Genomic DNA, 18,761 nt, shown 5'->3' with positions numbered 1-18,761 from the left:
TATTAAAACATTGGTTAAAAGTTAAATACAGTGATCGGTCAAATAAATTTAATAAATTTAATACTTGGTCAATGATCTATCGAACGCAATAGTACCTTCTTTGCCATAAGCAAGGACTAATAATATTATAAATAAAGTTAAAAAGAAAAAGATTGAACCAATAAAAAGGAAAAAAATAAAATTATAATAAAAAATAAAAACCAATAAAAATAAAAATAAAACTCCACGTATTAACCGTGTTGTATCTGACATACAAAGCAAATCGTATATTTTAAAGCAAACCGAACCCAGTTAGAAAATAAATAATTAAATAATAGACAAATATATCAATGGAGCATTTAAAGATGTGTACACTAAAACATAGGTCTTCCCTGTTTTCAGATAGGAATTTTTTTTTTTTTTTTTTAAATCCCATAAACAATCTCTATTTTTTTGGTAACTGAAATATAAACATAAATGCCTTGCTATTTGGCTTTACCATAAATGATTAGAATCCTAAAGAATTGAGGATTTCTCCATTTTGCTTTCCATATCATACAATGATTTCTCCATTTTGCTTTCCATATCATACCATACAATTCATACGTAAACTAAGAACTTTGGATCTCCTTTTCAGTTATACAAAAATCATAAAGAAACTACCTTCATCCAATACTAAAGCATTGAGGATTTTATACCACTCTAAAGGAACTAATTCGTTTGAGCATGTGATCTCTGTATTATTTCAAATCATTCTCATCCAAAACAAACATTTTCCCAATTAAAGTACTTCCAATTTTATAAAAAATCATACAGCCTGACAAAAATAGTAACCCAGGAAAAATAAATAAGACGAAAAAAATATTAGAAAATGTTATCCCTGGTGTCTCAAAAAATACACTTTTTTGGTATTTAATAAAGACAAACATTCTTAAACATGCTGTTATCAAAGTATTGTACCCCGAACTTTACAAAAACCTGTCACATAACAGGGTCAAACCATGGTTATGAACAAAAGGGCATGTCTTAATGATGAAATACCACGCTGAAATTGGCCAGCCAATGAAATTAAACCGAATTCCTCCTACTTTATTTAATAAAAAATATAAAAAATTGATAATAAAATATGTTATTCTTCCTTCTTTGCGAAGAAGTCATTGATTGAAGGCATAATCTGGGGAACTCTGTTGCGTACGTATTTTCTGAGACCGTGCTCCGCATACCTCTCCCCCTCGTCATGGTTTTCAAGAACGCCTGCAGTACGGTTTTCTTTGGCAACCCTGCAAGTAATACAGACACGCACAATTACTTATATAAAGATTAAATACTGTTCGGTTTTAAAGGACAATAATGATAATCAAGATCCCTTGATATTAATAATATTTACATACCTCACATCTGGATTAGTGACCAGGTTTCGTAACAGTTGAAACGTACACATACCTACAACTAGACCAGTGGCGACAAAAAGAGGATATACCTGCATCACAGGCCAGAGTAGATCTATTCTCAAATTTGCTGTATATAAAAGCAAAAATGAGCCTTCAAGCATTTGGTATCATTATTGCAAAACTTAGTACATGCAATTAAATATCCAGGGTCATCTTGGAAAATTGCAGGAAAAACAAAGGCCCTGCAAATTTAGAATAAGATATTTCTGGAAAAAGCTTTACAAAATCTAAAAGACTTCGAAAAACCGGAAAACCCTGGAAAAAGTTCTGCAAAATCTAAAAGACTAGGAAACCTTTAATTTTTTTCTGCAAAACCTAAAAGACTGAGAAACGTTTAAAGAAAAGAGAAAAATTAAAGACTTTGAGATCTTTAAATTTACTTTTCTGCAAAACCTTAGAAACTGAGAAACATTTAAAGAAAAGAGAAGAATTGAAACGAATTTACCTCTGGTTTCACCCAGCGCGTCATCCTTTGGGTCAGGTGTCAACAATGTCGTTGGACGGAGGAATTAAAGGACGTAAATGCCGCAGTGATATCTGATTGAGAAAATTTGCAGAGGGACAATGAACATTGAATAGTGTAATAATAATATATATGTCTGAACGACCAAATCCAAGGTCGGTCGGATCGTCAAATCGGTTATAACCAATGGGCGAAGAAACAATGGGCTGGGCTTTTACTATTCAAGATCGGCTGAACTATGGGCGTTTTATGCAGGGAGTCATCTGTAACCATGGGTGTTAAATACCAGATTTGGTAAAAAAGCTTGGAAAGGGAATGGTGAGAAACTGGAAAATTCATCGTGTCTTGGAATTTGATGGAATATGGAGTTGGAGTTTGAATAGATTAAGAATTTTTATTAATTTTAAGTTAAACCAAGTCAGTGTTATCTTCTGAGAGTGTATTTTAGAATATTTTATTTATCGCATATTCCATTGATCCGGTCAACTGAATCTCCACTAAGCTAAGCGTATGAATAAAACACAACTTCCATATTTTCCAAAAAGTAACTGTTTTTGTTTCAGTACAGTGGGTTTTCTTTTTTAATTAAAAATAATAATTAAACAAACTCCCTATTTAAAAAACAAAACAGTTTTCGTTCCCTAATTAAAAATAATAATTAAAAAATTCCTTATTTCATTTTTTTTAATTCTTAAAATGGTACATAGGAATTATTTAATAGTCTAAATTGAGTTATAAATTATTTAATATTCGTTATAAATAATTTAATATTTTAAATTTATTTATAAATATAGATTATTAAGATATTAAAAATAAGTTAAAAGCATTCATAGTTGTTAAGATATTATATATAAAATTAAATAATAAAAAGTTATAAGGGGTTGTAAATATTAATAAAAATAGTTGTTATATAATATTAAATAATAATGAGGTCAACCTATTATAATGTAAAAGGCCAAGAGAAGTTAAGAGAAGGATAAAAAGAGAGGGAATTATTTAATATTATAAATTTAGTTATAAACTAGCAGATAAGAGTATGAATAATAGTAATGTATTGTTAAGAATACTTTAAAAATTAATAAGGGGTTAAGAATAAGTTATAAATAGTTTATATTTAAATACTAATAAGGATTAATACAAAATTATTATAAAGAATAAGGTAAAGAGATGTTAAGAGTATATATTAATGAAGTAATTAGGAGTTCATTAATTTATTAAGAAAATAGGGTCAAAAAATGAATCAAAGTAAAGATAAAGGGATAATATAAGTTATAAATAAAAAGAAAATGCAAGGAGGGAATTTTACTATAATATCAAGCACTTAGGAGCTTGAAAATTTTATTTTTAATTATGTTAAATAAATAATATGATGTAAAAAATTTACTTTTAATTATGTTAAATAATAATATGATATAAATCTATAAAGAAAAAGGGAGGGGGGGGGGAATTATAAAAGGGGGGGGCGAGGGGGGGGGGGGGGGGGGGGGGGGGGGGGGTGAAGATCACAAGTAGAGGGTCAGAAAACAACTCTTACTCAATTTCTAACCATTATCTCTGTTGAGATTTCTAGCATGCCTCTCAATCTCAATACCCTCCCTAAGCTTCCTATGGTGGAAATGATCAATCCTAGCAAGGACTCTGGATTCACAAAAAAACTCATATGGAACAATATCTTCATGCTAATTCTCATCATTTTCCTGCTCATAAATTTGTTGTTCTCAGCACCCTTGCTACCCGTGCTCTGAGAATCTCTGATGAAAACCACTTAGAGCAGGAAAAATCTCATCCTTAAAGTTTTTAAAAATAATGGGTACAACAGGACTTAAGGCCTTTCAAATAGCCTGTAAAGGATCAAGAGTTAAAACTGCTCGTGTTGATCCTATCTCCAAGGTTCATCTCCTATTTATTCAAGGGACCACAGATAGGATTGCCCATATCCTTAGAAGGAATAATGTCTCCTCTTCGTTCAAACCTCTTAGGACCATTAGAAATTCTCTTGGTTCAGTTAAAGACCCTATTGACCCGAAGGACATGAAAGGGGTTTACCTAGTTCCATGTTCCTGCGGTATTCCATATATTGGAGAAATAGGTTGATCAATTAACCAGAGGATCCATGAGCATGCTGCAGACATAAGGCACAATTGTTCCCACTCATCAGCTCTTGTTGAGCATGCAGAGAAATCCAAACACCATGTTTGTATTGAGGAATCCAGAGTCCTTGCTAGGATTGATCATTTCCACCATAGGAAGCTTAGGGAGGCTATTGAGATTGAGAGGCATGCTAGAAATCTCAACATAGATGATGGTTGGAAATTGAGTAAGAGTTGGATTCTGGCCCTCTCCTTATGATCCTCTTGTCTCCCCCCCTCCCCCTTTTATAATTTTCCCTCCCTTTTTCTTTATAGATTTACATCATATTATTTATTTAACATAATTAAAAAAAATATTTAAGCTCCTAAGTGCTTGATATTATAATAAAATTCCTTGCTCACATTTTCTTTTTATTTATAACTTATGTTATCCCTTTATCTTTACTTTGATTCACTTTTTGACCCTATTTTTTTTAATAAATTATTGAACTCCTAATTACTTCATTAATATATACTCTTAACATCTCTTTACCTTATTCTTTATAATAATTTGGTATTAAACCTTATTAGTATTTAAATATAAACTATTTATAACTTATTCTTAATCCCTTATTAATTTTTAAAGTATTCTTAATGATGCATTACTATTATTCGTACTCCTATCTACTAGTTTATAACTAAATTTATAATATTAAATAATTATCTTTATTCTTCTCTTAACTTCTCTTTATGGTAAACATATGGTAAACATAATAGTTATAATTCATGAATGCATATTTGTTCATTGTCTGATAGTTTCACCAGAGAATCATCAAGAATGCTCACTGCCCCCTCAAGCTAGCTGCATCAAACACTTGTTAGCTCATTGTTGTAGCTGTGATAAACACCCTCCAAAATTTTTCCTATACTTGAATTTTGGAGCCTTCTGTGGATCTTGTGATTGGTCGTTCTGTAGTCATTTCTTGGTTGGTTGATATCCTGTTAAGTCTTCAAGCTCCCTTCTTGGGTTGTAAGTGTCGAAGTCACCTACTCACACATGCTCAATCCGTAATGAATTCACGAGTGCATTCCTTCACGCAAGTTTGACCTGGCCTAACACATTCCATCAAGACAATGCCTATGCAATTTTCAATCCATGTCAACAGTTAATGTGCAATGTCATTGACAATCTCTCACTTTTGGCTACATTTGTACTTCTATTTCGGTGAGTTTTTCAAACTCTTGCTTTTGCACACCTTCTCTTTCTAGAGTGTCATTTTCATGTTTCATCTATTGCTTTTTATTTGTTTCACTTTAATTAGTATCGTTTTCATGTTATCTTCACTATGGCATGTGTTGCTTTCCCGTTGTTCGTACTTTTCCTGTTCATATAGAAAATTTTGTATTTTGTCATGGGAAGTGTCACTTATCACGTAAAGTGGAGTTTTGGTTTGTTTCAATGGGTAATCTTTGTGATCACAATTTATTCTTATCATTTAAACATGTATCACACTCATTTCCAATTTTTTAAGCATTTTCGCACAAGTGTCATCATTTTCGTCACAAAGTGTATCTTTAATGTCGCACTTGGAGTATTTCTCACAGTATTGTTGCATTGAGGAAAATATGTTGTTAATGTGTTCGAAGTGTCTTATGTTGTGTCGTTGAGTGATCTAAGTGTGTGATCATGCTCAATTCTTGTTCTTTTTCAACTTCATATTATTGATCCCACGCTTAGTAAAAACTGGGAAATCACCCCGACCAAACCACTCAGCCTCATCCAACCCTCCTAAATTGCACATTGCACAATCTCAGTCCTCAAGCAACAACATTACCTCTTGGAACTATGCAATTCACAGTCTCTACCTCCAAAAACTACACACTACATAATCACAATGCTCAAGCCCAGCCCATGAGCTCCAAAACTGTGAAGCTTTCCTCTCCAACCAGTCCTTCACTATGCATTGCGCAGTGTTAGTCCTCAAGCTTCCACCTTGAGCTCCTAAATTGCGTAACTGTGCAGTCACTTGCCCTCCTCTCCTTCCAAAACTCCGCATTGGGAAACTTCAAGGCTCAAGCCTCAAGATTGATGTTCTAAGCCCCTCAATTTCGCAGTCAACTACCCTGTCCTTCCAAAATTATGCATTGGGAAACCACAAGCCTCAATCCTGAGCCTTGAACACTTAATCCCCTCAACTGGGCAATCCATTGACCCTGGCCATCCCGAACTATGCATTGGGCAACCTTAAGCCTCGAGCCCCAGCCTTGAGCTCTTGAGCTCCTCAACTGTGAAATCCCTTGACCCGGACCATCTTGAACTATGCATTACACAGTCCCAAGCCTTAGTTCTAGACCTTGGCCACTAGAACTTCGCAATCCCTATGTCAGTCACTCAACTAGTCACAAGTTACAACCCTAATAATTGATTTCATGAAGCATTTTAGATTAGGGGTTTTCAGACTAATGTCATCTTGTCATGAATGGTTTTGAGTTGCAAGTACTCTATCTTACCATGGCAAGATGATGATGGAGAAAAAGGATCAGGAGACCATGATAGAAGACACCTATGGAGATGAAGAGACCAGATGATCATCAGGTGAGAAGATGAAGGAACAAAATATTACAACAGAAGACAGAAGATCAAGATCACATTGAATACTCCTTATCTTCAAGTCATGAGGAGGAGGAAGAAGAAGAACATGCACCATATTTCAAGAAGACACAAAGAAACTAGTAGCAAAAGGTGACTTGATATTGCCATGTCATCACCAAGTCCATGTCATCAGTATCATGCCATGTCGTGTCATGAGTCATCACATGCCACATCATTTTTTGGATTATGTAAATTATATATGGGAGAAATGTAATGTAAAGTGGAAGTCCAAGAGTCATCCATGTAATGTGAAAAGTCATGTAGGAAGTCAAAAGGTCATAGAGAAGTCGAACAATCATGAGGGTAGTCCAAGAGTCACAAGGGAGGTGAATGATCACCCCATTTTTTATATATACACCCTCATTGTTTATGCAAAGGGGCTTTTCACCTTGGCTCCTCCTATTAGGCATTGGAAAGGAAGATAGTTATTTTGAAGGAGCGAGTGGCGGCTTTAATGCTCCACTATTGGGGATTATGGTCTTCACTGTCTTTATGTATCGTGGAACTTTTACTTAATTCAGAAGCTCTTTGAGCCATCACACTTTCATACATATGTCATGAATATTGTAAGACTATTCTTTGAATGTTTGCGATATATGTTTTTTTCATCTCTACTAAGGAAATTGAACTATTTCAGTGGCTTTGGTACTTATCTTGTTGAAGGTGTGTTGTATTTTCTTTAACAATCATTGCTTCCTTGTGAACTATTTTGTTGGTTGATCAATGATTCATTCATATGTATATGCTCATGTGCCTTTTCTAGATTAGTACTATTACTTGTATCTAAAGGGCCCACTTTTCTCTTCCCTTTCGGTAGAAGGACCTTGATACTTTCCGCAGTTGAACATTTCACAAGGCATACTCACTTGCTGATCCAAAAGTACCTATGCATTACTCTCTTGTGCTAAAATTTGTAGCTAAGGAAAATCTATAAGAATATATGGTAGTCGACCTGATACTCCGGATGGGGATCCTATTCCAAATAGTGTGAGGTCTAATTGGTTCTTCACATCAGGGAGACCCCCTTGGTTGACGGGTTTCCAGCACTGTAAAAAAAATGGTGCCAAAAGGAGGGCCAAATGACAAGTTATGCCCATTGAGTCTGTTGTGAACCTCTTATCTGAAATGGGTCATCCTCAAATCATACTCTTGAGGTGTTTTAATAACATGTCCCCTGTTGAAATTTCAATCCCAGATGAGTATCTCCATGACTTGTCTCAATTCAAGCTTGATGGTTAGGGTGATACATCCATTGTCGAGCATGCATCTCTTTTCCTTAAGTTCTATGAATACTATGAAATTGATTGTGAAGATGTGCCTCATATTCTCTTTTGCCTCATCCTTGAAGGTTGAGTTAGTCGATGGTTTCACACTTTACCACCTGCTTCCATTAATTCTCTTTAACACCTCATCAAGGAGCTTCATTTAGCATTTGATAGGTATGATTACTAAGATGTTTATAAAATGATTAATCAACTAAGAATGAAGCCTAATGAATCAATTAAGGATTTCTCTGATCGATTTCTTCACCTATGTTATGAATTTCCTGAAGAAGACACATATTGGGATTTCTTTAAACAAACATTTAAGCATTTGGTTCATATCTCTTTACATGGTGAACCCAAACTACCTGATGTTTCTGGCTCCCGAACTCTTGTAAGCCATGATACACACCTAATTTTGGAGGAGGAACATGTTATTCCTTTTGTTCCTTGTCCTCCTCCTTTTTCATTTCTGATGTGGATACCTCCTTGCGATCATAATAAAGTTGGGAAATCTACAAATCAAATTTCTAATCCATCTTATCATCCTCCTTCCGATTTTCATGATTCGGGTCCCATGAAGGAAATCCCTGAATGGTTCAAGAAGCCTATGGTGAAGATTAATTTCTCCATTCCTCAAGATGATATTATTACTCATAATTTAAATATTGAATATGATTTGGATACCTGTCATCCTCTACCATCTCTTTCTCATGACCCCTTGTCCCTCAATCTTCCTAATCAATCTCTTCCAAATCCAAGCAATGAACAAGTGCAAGGTAGTCACATTTCATAGGTAGAGGAGCAGGAAGGTGAATATTCTTTCAATCTTTCTTCTCTTTTTCAGAGTCCTCCATGTGAATATGGTGTTTCCTCACTCTTGGTTGATAATGAATCTAGTAATCTTGGTCGTAAATCAAATGTAATCAATTCTCCTAATCAATCTGAAGTCTTGGTCAACAATCATTCTGATGAGGATGAGTCTGTTGATATATATGATGATGAATTCCCAAGTGCACCATCTAATCTTTTAGTTTCTCAAGAAGATTCTATTTCAAAAGATTTAGATCTCAAATTTGTTTTTTTCAAAGAAGATTTTCTTATGAACACTTCTTCCTCTTCACCTCCCTATCCTTTGTGCTCTATTGTTTGTAATGCATCAACTTGCAATGGAAATTCTTCATGTTCTTCAATTTTGTTATCTAATGAGTTGAATCTTGAAATTACACGGGATAGTGAGGTTATCCATGATGAAGAAGAAAGTAATGAAATTATAAAGCATCCATTCCATCTCTTATCATCTCTTTCTTTGTATGGGGACAACTCTTCGAATTAGTGTGATCATGATATTTTTCCGATGCATACATTCTTAGACTTGCGATCATAAGAATATTATGACTTGAGTAATTTGTTTGTTGAAGTTGAATAATATGATTAAACTAATGATGTAGATAGCTTCCATTCAGATAATGGTGATCCTTTTGACTTGATTGATAGCAGTTGTCCACATGCAATTTTTGGTCTGAATCGGTTTACCAAATGTTGTTATTTGTCTTTTCAAAGTTTTGGAACTTGTCAAGAAGTCAAGGCACTTCAACTCTCGTTGATAGTTATGTCAGGTTCTCGCGATCATGGTGAAATTCCTAAACCATGTCAGATTCAAATTTTCTCATAGAATTCTTTCATTCGTATTGTTTTGATGGATGGAAACTCTTTTTTAATGGATTCCGTGGTTTATCATTACAATTTTCCTATTTCTCGAGATCGGGTTTATGGTCATACTGCTATAGTGAATTAATATTCATAAAAATATCTTGTATTGAATTTGGGTTTGGAGTGTACACCTTTCATGAATGTGTGAAATCACGAAGCTGATCAATTTGAAGATTACCTTTGGTCGAAGAGTTCATATCTGTTGAGTGATATGGTGAATAATCAACTCCTAGTTTTTCTTGTGAATTTCTTCATGACACCAGAAATCCTCTTGAGTGTTAGCAAGTGCTTGAGTTATTTGTTGAATCAAGTTCCTCTTTTTCATCCATTACATCCTGACTAATTTCGTATATTTTCTATACTAGCATTCCTTTTCAATTATTTTGATGATTTCGATGCTTGTAAAATTTGTCACCAGTTACAGGAAAATGGTTTGTCACATTCAACATGCGAGGAAGTTGGTTTTTTTGTTCAAAGCATTCGTAGGGTTGTTCAAATTAATTTGTCTTTGTTAACTAGTAACTGGGAATCTGATGATTTAATCAACCCATCTGATCATGATTATGGCTCTAATGACTGTCATTAAACTTACCCTTTTCCCATTAGCACACACGATGACAGCTTTCCTACATCCTTTGATCCTTATAGTTTAACATCTCAATATTTGGGTACCTGTCAAGAAGTTGAGGCACTTCATCCTTCGCAGATGATTATATCAGGTCCTAACTATTTTGACAAGATCTATGAATATGATCAAATTCATTTTCCCTCACAAGGTTCTCATCTTGATACCATTCCTTTAATTTAAAATCTATCTCTTCAAGAATTTCAACGTTTTCAAGAGGATTGTTTTGAGTTTCACAATCCAATCTATGATTTCCTGGAAGCATCTTACTTGGCAAGCCATTTTTCTAATAATAAGCTTCAGTATTTTCTCATTCTTACTAAGAAGTACATTGCAGATGAAGATATGTTCACAAGAATCTTCTAAGGTTTATTTAATTACGATCTTTGTCGAAAAGGTAAGAATGCGAGCTGGTTAGAAGTAGTGGTTGTGACAAATATTTCTACTGATAGACAAGACCTTCAATTTTTTATGCAAGTTATCCAAGCTCTTATCTTTTCCATGCACATTCTTTTATATTTGTTTTAATTGCTCATATCTTTTTGAATGTATGTCAGGAGCAACTACAATGGCTACAATGGAAATTTCATTATACGTGACCCTGACCTTCTAGTTGGTTAGGTTAGGAGTAGGTCTAGCTACATATTAGTTTCCCTACACATTCATCATGTGCTTGTTTTCTTTAGTCTGTCTTGTGTTTTTTGACTTTTGTCTCGCACTTTGTTTTCAATCTAGCCTCCTTTATATTTTTCCTTTTCCTTTTTTTTTTTTTAATGTCTTGTCTCTTCTTTGATGTTTTGTTTAATAAGACTTTGCATGAAGGGTTTTCCCTTTGGCTTGAAAGACAATGTGGAAAAATAGAAGAGTGTTTTGTGACACTGCAACATTTGGCTAACCTTCAGTCCTTCTTCTTTGTCTTGGTTATCCTTTTGTCAATGATGTTCTAACGGAAAATATGATCCTAGTGTGAGAAAAGTTATGTGTCAAACCATAATATCTGTATCTATTCTAGAAACCTCATGCCTACAATCAATTCTTTAGGTTTTTGTGTTTCCCGTGCTAATCCAATCAAGTAGAGAAAGACAAGGGGAAATCTAAACCATCAAACCAATATGAGAGGTCTTATATATGCTCCTTTGAAGGAACAACCTCTTCCCCTCTAAATAAGTCAGGATCCCTCTTCCACCTATGAAATGAATAAGTGCCAATGAATAATCCAATATAAAATAATTAAATAAAGGGTGAAAGAAGAGAAAGAATTTATGTGAAGCAAGAAACTCCGCCAGGGTACTGTCTAGGCTCACTGGTAGTAGAGTGATTTTTTTGTTCCTGAAGTGACTCCACTGGGGTACTGTCCAGGATCACTGATAGAAGAGAAACACTAAAGATAAAAAGCTATAATTTGAAAATCTAAAGCTTGAGTATTACATTACCCTTCTCATGTCTTGAAACGTTGCGATATCAGTGGTCATATGTTTGTGTTCAACAAAGAAGGAATGAAGAGGAATATGTTTACATACAGAGTAATTGGGGAAGTTGGAGTAATCTGAACGATGAATCAATACTCCTTGAAGAACTAGACACTGCATAAAAAATTTACTAAGGAAGAGAGGTTGGAGTTCTACCAGCGTGTCGCCAAGTGTTTTCCAAACAACAAACACCATCCAAATTTTTTCATATAATTAAACTTTGGAGCCTACCATAGATCTTGTGATCGGTCGTTCTATTTTCACTTCTGATCGGTTAATATTCTATTAATTCTTTAAGCTCCCTTCTTGGATTGTAAGTGTCAAAGTCACCTGCTCACACATGCTCAATCCGTAATGAATTCATGAGCACATTCCTTCCCACAAGCTTGAACTGGCCTAACACAGTCCATCAAGATAGTGCCTATGTAATTTCAACCCATGTTGATAGTTACTGTCCACTGTCATTCACATTCTCTCACTTTTGGCTGTGTTTGTACTTCTATTTCGGTGAGTTTTCAAAATGTCGCTTTTAGGCACCTTCTCTTTTGCGAGTGTTGTTTTCATGTTTCCCACTGTTTCTTTTGCTTGCTTTAAATTTAATTAGTATCATTTTCATGTTATCTTCACTCTTGTATGTGTTTCTTTCACCATAGTTCACATATTGGAAGTGTCGTTTGCACTTTTCCTATTCATATAGAAAATTTCATCTTTTGGCATGAGAAGTGTCGCTTATCATGTAAAGTGGAGTTTTGGCTTGTTTCAAGGGGTAATATTTGTGATAACGTGTTTCTATTATCATTTAAACATGTATCACACTCGTTTACAAATTTTTAAGCATTGTCGCACGTGTGTCATGACTTTCGTCGCAAAGTGTATCTTTAGTGTCGCACTTGGAGTGAGTTATCGCAATGTTGTCGCATTGAGGAAAGTATGCTTTTCATGTGTCCCGAGTGTCCTTTGTTGTGTATTCTAGTGATATAAGTGTGTGATCATGCTCAAGTCTTGTTCTTGTTCAACTTCATCTCACTGATCCCACACTTAGTCAAAATTAGGAAAACTCCCTCACTGGGCCACTCAGCCTCATCTAGCCATCCTGAACTATGCAATACACAGTCTTAGTCCACAAGCAACAAAATTTCCTCTTATCACTGCATAATTCATAGTCTCTACCTCCCAGAACTGTGCACTACACAGTCACAGTGTTCAAGCCCAACCCCTGAGCTCCATAACTGTATAATTTTTCTCTCCAATGAGTCCTTCAATGTGCATTGTGCAGTCTCAGTCATAAAGCCTAAGCCTTGAGCTCCTGAACTACACAATTATGCAGTAACTTGGCCTAATCTCCTTCCAGAACTATGCATTAGTAAAATTCAAGGCTCAAGCTTGACCTCCTGAGCCCCTAAACTGCACAGTCAACTACCTTATCCTTCCAAAACTGTGTATTAGGAAACCTCAAGCCTCAAGCCCTAGCCTTGACCTCTTGAGCCCCTCAAATATGCAATCCCTTGACCCTAGCAATCTTGAACTATGCATTATGAAAACTCAGGCCTCAAGCCATAACCTTGATCTGTTGAGCTCCTCAGCTACACAATTCCTTGACCTGGGCCATCCTGAACTATGCATTGCACAGTCTCACGCCTCAGTCCTAGTCCTTCGCCTCTAGAACTGCGCAATCCTTAAGTTAGTCACTCAATGATCCAGGAGGATCTAGGTGGATCTCTCTAAAGAACTAGTGGCATGGTAAAGGGATCAAAACTCAAAGTGTCAGAATCTAGGTAGGCTTAGCATTGGATCGAACTACGCATCATCCTGATTCCAATTGTGCGAATGCCACTCAGATCCAAGTCCATATGACGAAGTTAGAGCAAGCAAAATTTTGAGTTTGACTTGTCCACGTGGAAAGAAGAAGATGACATGGTAAAGCTTCAGCGAATGAGGGTGCACCAAGTGATAGGTCCACTGGGCCCTAGATATCTCTTATCAGCGAAAAGGAGGAGTGCTTAAGGAAGAATCGGGCCCTGGCGTTCCTGGTTGCAATTGCGATATTGCAGATAGAGGAAGAACATAAAGGTAAATCAGCCTTGACAGTACTTTGTTGCGATGTGATATCATATATTGTGATCGCAGATCAGAGGAGGTTTTGGATCAACCCCGGCAGGACTTTGTTGCGATGCGATACATATCACATATTGCAATCACATAAAAGAGTTTGTGTTTGTGAAGCGCTCCAACTGTAATCGCCGATTGCGATTTGTGACAAGACTGCCTAGATATGATATTTATAAATTATATTTAATAAACTCGGCGGGTACGTGTTATGTAGACGTGGGTCTATCCACTGATGGAAACCATTGATTGCAAGTTGCGATGGACTGCTGGATGCGGTATTTTCATGAATTGCATTTGAGAAAGCCGTCAAGTTGATGTATTATTGGGTGTGGAGCCTGATTATCTTCTTTATTAAGAGGTATTGCCGCATTGGACGCCATTTTGTAATGTGGCAGAAAAGCTGCCCGTTTATGCACGCTGCCAGGGGGGTCCAGGGGGGGTGAGAGTGATTCTTTAGAGCCCCCCCCTGGCGGGTGATTGAGGGTAGCACCCCAGAAGCTAAAAAATAGATGTAAAATTTCCTTGTAAAATGTTGTAATTTCATAGTCAATCTGGGCCATTCATTAGGCGGAAATCTGACGGTAGAAGTTATGTTTAATTTAGGGTTTTTTCCCTAGAAGGAAACCCCTCGCTATATATGAGGGAATTGTATTGCGATTATGTAGATCTGTATTCTGAGTGAGAAAGAGAGAGGAGATTGTGTGAGAGAGAAGAGGGAATTACAACAGATCTGTTGTAGGTTGTATCTCTTCATTTTGTTGGATAATATAAAAGGAAGGACTCGTTGTTTCTTCGTGGACGTAGCCTGAATTGGGTGAACCACATGTATCTGTGTGTCTCTTGTTTTATGCATTTTTGTGTTTATATTTCTGCAGTATTTTATGTGTTCCATTGCTTTGTAATATATAATTTTCTAACATGTATCGTCAATTGTGCAGAGTGTTGTTGTTTAGACTTGGCCTATCCGCCAGTTGAACAAACATCGATTCTTTGTTAGAGCCGTTGGTTTTGAGGCCTAAAATAGAAACATGTTGTTGGACTGCTCTCCAATGGGTTTTTCTATGTTGAGGATGTAAAACATTGAGAGTTTTCCGTCGAGATGTACACGCGGTTAAAATAGGTTTTCGCCTTTTTTGTGAGGTCGGTTGCTTTGTATCATAGAGGCCCAAGATCCTTGGTCTCACGACAAACCCACTTGAAAAATTTGTCATTTGTTTGAAAGCTGGCTAGTTATGAAGGATTCAGCCACAACATATATATATATATATATATATATATATATATATATATATATATATATATATATATATGATTATTTGGGTCTAAAGAAGGGGGAGAGAAGAGAGCAGCGCATGTTTGCAGAGCAGAGCAGTGGCACATGCTCCTGGTAGGTGTTCGAGACCTTATATTAGAGATTAGAAGGTTCTGAGAAGGTTGCAGAAGGCCCGATTATCTGAATGGGATGTTTGGATAGGCATTTTTGCACTATTTTTTTGCAAGGAAGTTAGTGGTGTTGTCTGTTCCTAGAGCTGGGCTCTCCATTCGCCAGCTACCATCCAGATCAGAGGTATAAGGATGGTTATGTAGAGATATACTTGTGCTTTTCTCTTTTCGTGCCACTTAATAAAAGAAGGCCTCCCCACTATTGAGCAGGGCCCAGAGATGTAGTCCAAATTGGATGAACTCCGTAGTCAAATCGTTGTGTCATGATTTTTTGTGATGATGTCTCTTTGTATTGATTTTTCATGCTTATGTTTTTATGGTTTTGAAGCATTGTAACTCAATTCAACTCCGATGAATCTATAAGAAAAAAATCCTGGATCAAGATGGTATCAAAGCAGGGCTTAAGTGATGCGAATTGCATGAGTGCGCTAACTAGAGATAGGCTTCAGAGGACGAGCATATTAAAAAGGAGTCTTTGCGAGTATTGAGGCTCATGGGGGAGAGATACGATACAATTGTTGTTAGAGTTGTGTGTGAATGATTAAGTCTGCAGCCATGGAGCGCAACAAGGGAATGTGTGAGACTTTCCTACGTATGTCCAAAATGGTGGATATTATTTATGCAGCATCTAAGAGGTGCAAAGAAGAGGATACTTAGGGATCGGAAAGTGATATATCATCTACCTCTTCCAGTTCTTTTCAATCATCACCTTCCTCGAATGGGGAAATTAACCAGAGGCTTCAAGAGGAGAATGCTAAATTAAGAAATCTCCCGCGAAAAGCAAATGAGGAGAGGAGCGATTGCAGCTTTAGCTACAAGCCATAGATGAGGTCATGGAAGAATTGAAGCACAGTGACCAGAGTCTTCAAGCAGAGCTCACTAGATTAAGGAGGCTTCTATAGAAAGAGGAAGATGAGAAACATAGGTTTCTATGCCAGTTGCAAGCTAAGGACAAGGCCGTGGAATAGTTGCAGCGTGATTCTCGTGATGTAAAATGTCACTCTCTGACTTCATTTATGTTTCCTGATGACGACTTCGCTACTTTTGAAAATCATACCACAGGAATTGGCTCCAAACTGTTGAAGAGGATGGGGTATGAAGGCAAATTCTTGGGAATTAATGGCCAAGGCATTTTCAATCCCATCAATGTAGAAGAATTACCCCATCGAATTGGACTTGGGTATGTCAGGAGGGAAGCTGAGAAATGCGCTATTACAACTAGCGAACCATCAATGACAAATGATGAGAAGCCCTCATCAATTCTTTCCAACTCGGTAGTGGAGCTAAAAGATGTTGATTTCTGTTGGAAATGTGGAGATACCAATCACAGGGACAAACAAGAGATTCCTTACCAGGATGAGGTACAAGAAAGAATAGGGACTTGGTGTTAATAAACAAGGCATAACTCAGCCATTGGAGGTTGAGAAAAGACCTCAATATGCAAGGTTGGGGGCACCGAAGGAGAATTTTCAAAGATGTCAGAAGCTTTCACGATATTGTTGAAACGATCAAGGAAAGAGGATGATGGGAATACATCACCATTAATCTATTGTAGTATGCATAACAGAGACAGAGCTGAAGCAAGCTCTTGTTCCCATGATCATACCAGAGACTGACAGAAAAGGTATAATCCGTCTCGGTATTTTAATTTTCATTTTGATTACAATCACATTGTTAATAATGGATGTAGATTATGGCATAAAAGGACTTGCATTTTTTGTGGATTTCATAACCATATGTTTGCTGAGTGTTGGAAAAGAATAGCAGCATAGAAAAAGATGAGGCATAGAAGACCCTCTAAACAACAGGCAAAGAAGAAGAAGATCAAGCAGATCTAGAAGGTGAAGGCTCATTGTAGTCATTGTGACAGAGGTGGTCATTAGAGAGCCACATGTTGGAGGCTCCATCCAAAGTAGCATCGCAAGGACAAGAGCATCCGATCATGAACCAGGCAAAACAGTTGTTTGACCAAGTAACACTCCATAAGGAGATGATCCATTCATTTTGATAAGTGAGATATGGTTCTTCTAGGTGTGGTAGAATGTCATGGCCTTTATTTTTTTCATGTGTTGCATTTTAAATTATAAAAGTGATGATGTGTTTTCTATCACTTGTTGCAGCAACAATGATTCTTGGCCTTATTTTGTGTTGCTTTTTGAACTGTGAAAGTGATGACATGTTTCCATCCCTTGTTGAAGTAACAATAGTGTTTGGCCTTGTTTGTGTAAATCAAGTGTTGCAATGATGATTTGTTTTCCATCGCTTGTTGAAGTAATAATGATGTTTGGCCTTGTCTTGATAGCTGGAGTATTGTTTCCATTTTTATGTAAACTTGACCATAGAGTATGTATTATAAAATCATGGCAAGTATGGGATGCTTGGCTCATTTTGGTCATAGATCTAAATATGTAGTTTGTAAGATATTGTACTACAGGTTTGTAGGGAATGCAGGTGCTAACTCATCGCTCATGGCTCCGAAGGACAAAGGTGAAGGAGAAGGAAGGATGAACTGTTAGGACACTTGCAGTGCGAACAAAGTACAGAGTAATTGCAGATTAATTAATGCTTTTTGAGGACCAAAGTGGGGAGGATTGATCCAGGTGGATCTCTCTAAAGTACCAGTGGCATAGTAAAAGGCTCAAAATTCAAAGTGGAAGAATTTGGGTAGGCTTAACATCGGATCAAAGTGTTCGTCATCCTGATTCCAATGGTGTGAACAACACTCAAATCCAAGTCCATATGATAAAGTTAGAGAAAGTCAAAGTTTGAGTTTGACTTATCTAGGTGGCAAGAAGAAGATGACATGGCAAAGCTTCAGCGAATGAGGGCGTGCCAAGTGGCAGGTCCACTGAGCCCCACATATCGCTTATCAACAAAAAGGAGTGCTTAAGGAAGAATCAGCCCTTGGCGTTCCTAGCTACGATTGCAATATTGCATATCGCATACTGGAGGAAGAACAAAAAGGTAAATCGGCCCTGAAAGGACTTTGTTGCGATGAGATATCATATATCATGATCGCTGATCGAAAGAGGTTTTGGATTGACCCCGACAGGACTTTGTTGCGATGCAATACATATCACATATCACACTCGCATAAAAGAGTTTGTGTTTGCGAATCAATCTAGCTGTAATCGTCGATTGCGATTTGCGATAGGACTACCTAGACGCGATATCTATAAACTATATTCAATAAACTTGGCGGGTCCATGTTATGTAGATTTGAGTCTGTCCACTGATGGAAACCACTGATTGCGAGTTGTGATGGACTTTCGGATGCAGGATTTTTATGAATTGCATTTGATAAAGCCGTCGGGTCTGTGTATCACCTATTTCACAGAGTGTTGTTGTTTAGACTTTGCCTATCTATCGATTAAACAAATGCCAATTCTTTGTTAGAGCTCTCGGTTTTGAGGCCTAAAACAGAAACAAGTTATTGGATTGCTCTCTGATGGTTTTTTCTATGTTGAGGATATAAAACACTGAGAGTTGTCCACCGATAAGTATTGCCGCCAAGATGTATGCATG

At 36.6% G+C, this 18,761-nt stretch overlaps 1 protein-coding gene across 2 annotated transcripts; it reads right to left on the bottom strand.

Annotated features, from left to right (window-relative positions):
- Nucleotides 1-865: 865 nt before the first annotated feature.
- On the bottom strand, nt 866-2,056 carry LOC149144559 (uncharacterized). 2 transcript variants are annotated; one of them, XM_089448574.1, is made up of 4 exons: nt 1,876-2,056; nt 1,371-1,459; nt 1,097-1,259; nt 866-1,066 (listed from the first exon to the last, which is right to left on the bottom strand). In XM_089448574.1, exons 1-3 carry the CDS (start codon nt 1,897-1,899, stop codon nt 1,109-1,111), a joined length of 264 nt encoding a protein of 87 aa, XP_089304700.1. In that variant the 5' UTR covers nt 1,900-2,056; the 3' UTR covers nt 866-1,066; nt 1,097-1,108. The 2 variants fall into 2 exon arrangements, with proteins under 2 accessions (XP_089304700.1, XP_089304698.1); XM_089448572.1 differs by having other exon boundaries at nt 866-1,259; nt 1,876-2,046.
- Nucleotides 2,057-18,761: the final 16,705 nt, after the last annotated feature.

The sequence above is a fragment of the Pinus tabuliformis genome, chromosome X, assembly GCF_031772625.1.
Source record: "Pinus tabuliformis cultivar Carrire ecotype Pingquan chromosome X, CPIR1, whole genome shotgun sequence".
Taxonomy (NCBI): Eukaryota; Viridiplantae; Streptophyta; class Pinopsida; order Pinales; family Pinaceae; genus Pinus; species Pinus tabuliformis.
This window is presented reverse-complemented; position numbering and strand designations above follow the sequence as displayed.

Bases quoted from the DNA above. Each gene is read 5' to 3' on its own strand.
- LOC149144559 (XM_089448574.1), bottom strand. From the start codon at position 1,899: ATGACGCGCTGGGTGAAACCAGAG. The intron at 1,460-1,875 runs GTAAATTCGTTT...CCTGTGATGCAG, and splicing joins CGCGCTGGGTGAAACCAGAG to GTATATCCTCTTTTTGTCGC. The intron at 1,260-1,370 runs GTATGTAAATAT...TATTACTTGCAG, and splicing joins GTCACTAATCCAGATGTGAG to GGTTGCCAAAGAAAACCGTA.